Source organism: Notothenia coriiceps, unplaced genomic scaffold (assembly GCF_000735185.1).
Source record: "Notothenia coriiceps isolate Sejong01 unplaced genomic scaffold, NC01 NC01_scaffold00026095, whole genome shotgun sequence".
Classification (NCBI taxonomy): Eukaryota; Metazoa; Chordata; class Actinopteri; order Perciformes; family Nototheniidae; genus Notothenia; species Notothenia coriiceps.
In genome coordinates, this window is record NW_011358796.1 from 378817 (window position 1) to 387356 (window position 8540).

Here is an 8540-nt window from a genome sequence, read left to right on the forward strand (position 1 = left end):
ATCGTGGAACTTGTAGTCAACCTCTCCGAGAAATTTCGTCTCTGGATTGTGATAGAGCTATATGTGGCAACTTGTAAGTCAACCTCTCCTGGAGAATTTCGTCATCTGGACGATGTATGACTTATGTGGACTTTGTAGTGCGTCTTATTTCGCACGAAGTAGAATGTGATCACTGGATTTGATCGGGAAAGAACCTGCACAGTATGAGGAAAAAGAAACGAAAAAAGAGAGGAGAGACGGAAAGAAAAAGAGCAATGTAAGACAGGAGTGGAAGAAAGAAATCATAGAAGAACAACTCGTACAAGAAAGTCCGTAGACGATGAAAGTGGAACCCTACTTTTTCACTATGATAACTTTACATAAAAGTACATTGAAGCTATGATCGATCATAGGTCACACGGTTATATGTAGGAACCATAGTATACATATAAGATACCTGAGTACGAATAAAATAATGCACTATTAATGTTTCTATCATCATTATGTTGTGATGTACGTTTTTGAAATTTTGGAAACGTTGATATAGGTTGACGCGTGTCCATAGGGAATCCTAATAGGATGCACAACCAATGTCACTTGTAGAGAGTCTCGTTCATTATTGATGGACAAATTATGTTACAGATTATGTGGGGACAAAATATCTGTACAGACGAATACTTAACTTCTTGTTACCACAGTACACACAAAAACGTGGAAATTCAAAAATACAAATGAATAAATTATACAATAAAATAAAGTAGAATCAAATAAAGATAAGTACAAAAATAACATAAAATATCTTTATTTATATTTTCTAATGCGTTGATAGTCAATTTTGGATGTTTAGAGGAGACCTTATGTATGTTGTAGGCCGCGTACGCGTCACTGTACACATGTAAAAGTCTCTGCGGGTTTCTCGTTTGTACTGTGGCCGTGTCCCTTTGGGGCTGTGGCTGTCGTGCGGGAGTTTTTTACCTACTCGTCCAGAGATTACTAAACACAAGTCCAGATAAAATTTAAAACTTCTGTGTTGCAATATCGGTCGGTGCCAATGAGATGGCGGACTTTGTTCTGACTTCACAAAGTCTCCTGCCTAGGGTAGCGCGGCGCGACCAGTGAAGGTGGCGACAGCTGGACCCTCCTTTGTCGGAGACCTTTATTCTTCAATGACGTCTGACCAGTTATATAAGGAGAAGGGCTGTACGAACTGAGACAAATAAGGAGGCCTCGGACGAGCTGTCTTTCCTTGTATGCGCAAAAAGAATAACTGTCATAAAGAAGTGTCATCAGGCAGGCGACGACGGATCAGGGCAGACGATCCGAGTAATGCTATTGTATGCATCTTTCGCCGGAGTGCATTTGTGTGTGCGTGTAAATTTCGTCTTTTTGTGCTTCGAGGTCTGTCTAAGTGAGTGAAAGTCTAGAATAAAGTCTACAATAGATGATTTCTTATGAGAGGTCAGCAAAAGATTACGAGGGTTCCGACACCTGAATTATCAGTATGTAGTGTCTCTACTTTAAAGAGTCCTCTCCTGCTGATGTTCAGGTGTATATCAGTATGTAGTGTCTCTACTTTAAAGAGTCCTCTCCTGCTGATGTTCAGGTGTATATCAGTATGTAGTGTCTCTACTTTAAAGAGTCCTCTCCTGCTGATGTTCAGGTGTATATCAGTATGTAGTGTCTCTACTTTAAAGAGTCCTCTCCTGCTGATGTTCAGGTGTATATCAGTATGTAGTGTCTCTACTTTAAAGTACCTCTCCTGCTGATGTTCAGGTCGTATATCAGTATGTAAGTGCCTCTCCTTTAAAGAGTCCTCTCCTGCTGATGGTTCAGGTGTATATCAGTATGTAGTGTCTCTACTTTAAAGAGTCCTCTCCTGCTGATGTTCAGGTGTATATCAGTATGTAGTGTCTCTACTTTAAAGAGTCCTCTCCTGCTGATGTTCAGGTGTATATCAGTATGTAGTGTCTCTACTTTAAAGAGTCCTCTCCTGCTGATGTTCAGGTGTATGTCAGTATGTAGTGTCTCTACTTTAAAGAGTCCTCTCCATGTCTCCATGCTTTAATGTTAAAAAAACACTTTATTTTTGCTGCAGCACTTCTTTTCACCCTCTGTCTGAAACCAGAGCCCAGGCTGCTCTGATTGGTTAGCTGTTCGGCTCTGTTGTGATTGGTCCACTGTTTGGGGATGTGTGTGCAAAGGGTAACAAAGGACTTTACATTGAAGTAAATGGGATTTATTGTTTTACGTGTGGTGTTGAATTGATTATCAAGAATCGTGGTATTGACTAGTATTGTTCAACAGCATTTCTGGTATTGTGTGTGTGCATACTGTATTTATACACAATTATCTATATTTGTATCACCTTGTTTAATCGCTTCAATCTTAGTGTATTGATATTCCTTTATGTTCTATTGAACTATGACCTTACCGTTCTTACTTTGGTTTTATTCATCTGTTTTTGTTGTCTTGTGAAGCACTTTGTAACACCTGTTTTTGAAAGTTGCTTCCTAAATGTTTTATACTAGTGTAAAAAATCCTGCCTATCATCATATCTGTCTTTCAGTCCACTTATCATACCCTCTCACTTGTGCCACCTAGTCCACTTTACAGGACATAAACTGACTGTTTTACAATGCAACGAAAGTATTCAACTCACAGGTTGTTGGAGGTGAACAGAACTCACATCTCAATCTCTGGAAAATAAAGTATATCCCTGAAGTATATCCTAATGTAAGCCAGACTTCATCCAAACAGCAAATCTGAAAGTCAATTTAAAGTCATTTCCGTCACTTTCTACTAACATGATAAACCCATATGGAGTTTTTAGCCTGCCAAATAAATGCTAAGAACAATTTCACATTCTTTGACAAAGAGACAAGCTCTGCAGACGACGGGCAATTAGGCAATTTCACTGCCGCCATGCTTTCATATAGCATTTGATCTACCTGCCTGTGTGTCACTTCAGCTGTCACACACTTGCTGCTAATTCCTCTCTTGTTAGACCTTCACTTACTTCCTGTGTTCTCCCTCGTCCCATCTGTGTCTCCCTCATCAGACGTTACACAGACTCTCCGACAATTTTAAATGTGATAACTAACTTCTCCCTGTGTGTGTCTCTCTCTCAGATGTATATCCAAACCACCACCCTGACCATCTCTCTCAGCCTGTCTGCCTCAGTGTCTCTGGGGATGCTCTACATGCCCAAAGTCTACATCATCCTCTTCCACCCCGAGCAGAACGTACCCAAACGGAAACGCAGCTTTAAGGTGAGCGGAAATACTCTTCTTATTTTGACAGATGTTATACTGTATAAGTCAAATGTGGAATAAAACAAAAGGAGGCCAAGCCAGACTGGACAACATGCTGCTGGAAAACAAGTAAAAAAACAATTTGAGCTTGTAATGAGTGACATATTTTTTATGTCAATAGAAAAAGTGAAAATGTGCTTGGTAAGATTTGTTGACACAAGATGGGATGTTTAGATTAATCAGATTTTGTAATTACGCGGGAAAACTTATTTTGAACAATTTATTTACCAGAATCAGGAAATGTTGTGTTATAAAATAAGCAACAAATGCTCAAAAGTGTTCTGTTTTGTGATGTTAGTCAAAATCTGAGATCAAAATAAGATATTCTCAAGATACTTAAGATGCATTGTCTAAAACCAGGGCCCTATATCTCACTGAATTGTTACTTCTTAAGTTATTAGGGCTTATATCAGGTGTAAAGACATATTCTGACTAGATATTAGACAAATATATATGGCAAGATTTTAAGTTGTTGTGGTAGTCTGAACTTCCTGTTAGGGTGGATTTAAAAAAAAGTACATTTTCAAATATATTTCAAAAAGTCAATCATTTTCGTAACATAATGTAAAAGAACTGGGTCAAAAAAAGAGGAAACTTGTGATGCAGCAATCAAACACAGAGTCAATGTCAGAAAGTGTTAAACAGTATTCACCTAAACTCAAAAATCATTGAAGAAAAACTCAATTTAGCCGGGTCGCTAACCGATTTACGGCTAGATATTAATTAGTCAAATAAAATAGGCAAGATTTCGAGTTTTTGTGGTAGTCTTCACTTCCTGTTAATGGATGTCTGAACGATGCAGGCCATTGTGACAGCTGCCACCATGACGGGGAAGCTGGGCCAGAAGGGAGGAGACCGGCCCAACGGAGAGGTGAAGACGGAGCTGTGTGAGAGCATGGAGACCAACAGTGAGTAAGAGAACACGGACTTTTTTTTACCTACACATATAAAATATTTCATAAAGATATCTCATCAGACCCGCTGAAATCCCCCGGAAAAAACTGGAACGTTGATTTTAATTAACGGTATTAAGTCAACACATTTTACATAATTGTACTAGGTTAGTTAAAAGCAATAATATTAAGTTGAACCTAATATTTAAACTTCATATTATTGCATTGAACCCACCTAATACAAAAATGTGTCATTTGTTGACATAATACATTTTATTAGAGTCAGTGTTTTCAGTAGTTACAGTTTCAATACATTTGAAGGGACTAAAGATAACGATACAAATAAAGCATACATGTACTCAAACAGACATATTCAGTGGTAGAAAGTAACATTTACTCAAGTACTGTATTTAAGTACAATATGTAAGTACTACTTGAGTATTTGTGCTTGTACGTACATATACATGCTGTGCAATAACAGTGCTTTTGTGCAACTCACACTTATTACTTTTTACAATGTATTTACAAATTGTTAACAAAACCGTCTCCTTCAATACTTTTATATAATCACTTGCGTTTTAAAATACTGCTACTTATTCTTTTGTTTTTGCTTATTCAATTATATATGTTTGGGAACCTGTGCTTGCTTTTTTATTTGTCATTATAAGTCTACTCTTTTCTGTAATGCGTAGATTTACCTGCTGCGATACAAATATATAAATAAATACATGTTTCCATTCAATGCTACTTTATACAACTAGTAGATTTTTGGGAGTAATTGGGAAAAGGAAATAATGTTTTTTTACTCTGTAACATTTGTTTGACCTCATTACTTTCCAGAACAAGGTACAAAAAAGTAAAATGGGCAAATATATTTGAAAAATGCAACCATTTTTGTAACATAATGTAAAAGAACTGAGCCAAAAAAGAGGAAACTGGTGGTGCAGCAATGAAACACAAAGTCAATATCAGAAAGTGTTTTACAGGATTCACCCAAAGTCAAAAATCAGTGAAGGAAAACCAAAGTCTAATTCCGATCAGAAACACTCTACTTCAGAAACGAGTCTCCTGCTTTCTGCCTGTGCCATGTTCATTTTGCCAATAATACTTTAATCAGATTTTGAATGCAGTATTTTTACTTTACTTTGAGTATTTTAACATGAATCTATTGTGACTTTCACTCGAATAAAGCATCTTATCCCACTACCATACATAAACAAGCACATCCCCCTGCTTGTGTGCTATGCTCAGATGTACAGCCTGCATGAAGTTTGAGTTTGACTAAAAAAAATTATTTCACGCCTTCATTTTCTGCATAACAAAACAGCTGCAACAGCGACAGATTTCAAATAACAGTGTGTCTTCCCCGGGTTTTGACAGTGAAGCATTCACTCTGTGTTGGGCTGCTTCTCCCGTGTCAGCAATCTGCAGATGAAATGACGGGAGTGCATGTGAATGTGCACGTGTGCCTCAGTGCGTGAGTCTCCATCAAATGGCCACCATGGGTTTGTGTGTCCTTTGGTGTTTCTGTCAATAGCCATATGTGCTTCATACATGCGTCTCTATGAACACGTGTACATGTCAGCATTGCTGTGCTTGTGTTTCTTTGCAGCTCGTGAACACTGCATGCAAGAGTGTAAGGATTTTCAGACCTGCATTTTCCCGTCAGCACTTTATTAACATCATTGAAGGAAGCGGGTCACAGTTCATTCATAAAGCCAATACTTCTCCCTACATGCTTAACGTTACAGAGAAATTGCAAATGAATGCCATATGGTCAAAGCAACATTTTATATTTTCCTACGGGTATGAGTAGTACGGAAGAGGATTATCGCCACATGAATTATTTTGTTTGTGAGGATTTGAAAAAAAAATGTTGTTGTTTTGTTGAATTCTGACTAATTTCTCAGAATTCTGACTTTTTCCTCAGAACAAAAACAAATATTTTTTTGGGAGAAAAAAGTCAGAATTCGGAGATTAAAGGAGAGGTGTCATGGCCATTTCCACTGATCATAATTCCATTGTTGAGGTATACTAAAATAGAAAAATACTGTGCAATTTTCCAAACTCACATTGGTTTCGCAGCATCTCTGTAAAGTATGTGTATTCAGCAGTATTCACTTTCTCCACTAAACGGCTCGCTGCAGCTCCTCCCCCTCCCCCCCTCCGTGATTTCCTTGTTTAGCGATACACAGCCAAACACAGCCAAACTCAACCTGAACACACACAAAGTCACAGCCGAAATAAAAACAATAAGTGTGGCTTGATATTGAGTAAGAAAAAGGTTTATAGGTTGATAAACGCTGTGAGAATGGGTCTGCAGAGAGAATTTTGCGCGATCCCAACTGTCTGTTATCAGCCTGAAGCCAGGGAGGAGAATCAGCAGAGCTGCATGCACTGAGTGTGTGTGTGGATTGGTCAATTTAGACCAATCAGCGGGGGCTTAACGTAACGGCTCCGCGGACGTAACGTAATGGCTCCACGGATTGGCCCATTTAGTTCCGGGTACGCGCTTTCGTAAGCACGTACCCGGAAGAATCAAATGGATGATGACGTCATGATGACGTTTCACCAACGAGGCGTTTTGGGGAGGAATTTTCAGTTTTAGAGTTTTACTCGCTACAGGGTGTACTTTGAGGGTTTTGACTCTGCACACCGTTTACATGCAGAAAAACCTTCATAACACACAAGGGGATGGGTAATAACCGGAAAAGCATGACATGTCACCTTTCAAGTCAGAATTCTGACTTTTTCCTTTTGTTCTGAGATTAAAGTCAGAATTCTGAGGGAAAAAAAACTCGAAAAAAAAAAATGGTGTGGCCCTAATCCTCTTCCGTAGAGTAGAAAGTTTAAGAGTCTCTACTTGTTTTGCTACCTGACATTTGCTTAAGAGCACTCTTCAGAAAATATCATGACAAGCTTTGGGCAATTTTCAAGGCTGCACAATACATTTCTTACATATTTATTTTTCATCAAAGACCTTTTTCCCATTATTCCAGCAGTGTGATGGCGGAAAAAACCTGAGTGAAAGAAAGTTATATAAAATGGGTTGTATGAAAGCAGCAGAGTATAACAAAGGTGAAGTTAGAAGCCTGACTTTGCTACAAAAACATTGGCATTTACCACGGAGCGCTTGAGGGGACACAGGACGTAATGGGTTTGACAAAAAGCCCCGACTACTCAGGTGGATGTGAAACTGATTCGTGACCATCTGTAGCCAAATCTGCTCTCAACTGCTCCTTCTTCTCTCCTTTTCCCCCTTCCACACATCCAATCTGTCGCTTCTCTTTCATTCTCTTTCCCCCCCCCTGATTCGCCCCATCTCCGCTCCATCGTCCACCCTTTTCAAATTCACGCAGCTTCATCAACTAAGACGACATATGTCAGCTACAGCAATCATGCCATTTGAAGGGACCACAGAGGATATGACGGAAAGGGATTGGACAAGGAGAAGGGGGGCGTGTCCCGAGGCAGCGCCAAGAAGGAGCCGTGGTTCTTGGCCGGAGAACTGACGGACAGATTGAGCGCCCAATGGAATCCAAGCATGAGACATTTTGTATTGTTCCGCATCACACCACAGAGAGGTGGGACCACAAAAAACAGCCAGTCAGTGTGCCTGCTTCCTCGCTGCTCACAGCTCATTGGTCCTACCATGAACGTACCTGTTCTGAAAAAAAAAGAAAAAAGATATGCCATACCATAGGACACTGTGGTGGACAGAGTAACTATTAAAACGTACACCAAAAAAAAATCATAAAAAAGAAAAAAACTCCGACCATGTAGACATTATATCTAAAAGGGCAGGCTGGGAGAGAGATTTAACAGATTCCATTTTAAAAGATATTTAAAAAGAGAAATGTAAGAGAAAAATCTATGAGACTCAAACATGTTTGTTGTTATTCTCTACTTGTAAGTATTTTTGTGGTTGTGACGATTTTTTCATTCTTGTCTCACCGTTGTCCGATGGATCGCCCTTGCATAATGAGATGAGTGTGTTTCCTCCTGCTGTCTTGGCTAACCGGGTTGTAGCCTTGGGTTGTGAACCTGTAAAATGCCATGGTTGAAGCATGCCAGTTTTTTTATACAAAAAGGAGATTTATTTATAATAAAGGAATGTTTTTGCAAATGTGTAGAATGGTGGTCGTTTGTACATTTGTAGCTTTGAGGATGATTCTTTTGCAGGTTGGTTTTTAAGGTCTTGAATGATGAATGAGAAATGAATGGATGTCACCATGACTCCATATACAAATTAGTAGCACACAAGGTTAGTTATATGTAGGATAAGAAACTGTTTAGCAAGCATGCTAACAGCAGATTACTGGGCTTTTCATTGTTTCCCCTCATGTTTAGTGAAATA

At 39.0% G+C, this 8540-nt stretch overlaps 1 protein-coding gene across 1 annotated transcript in view; it reads left to right on the forward strand.

The window, feature by feature from the left end:
• The window catches only part of LOC104956495 (metabotropic glutamate receptor 8-like), a 14308-nt gene extending 5999 nt beyond the window's left edge, over positions 1–8309 (forward strand). The window contains exons 2-4 of the mRNA XM_010783977.1: positions 3108–3248; positions 4093–4198; positions 7543–8309. Coding sequence (XP_010782279.1) covers positions 3108–3248; positions 4093–4198; positions 7543–7592 — 297 coding nt within the window. The 3' untranslated portion in view covers positions 7593–8309. The remainder of the gene's footprint in view (positions 1–3107; positions 3249–4092; positions 4199–7542) is intronic.
• The last annotated feature ends 231 nt before the right edge of the window (positions 8310–8540 follow it).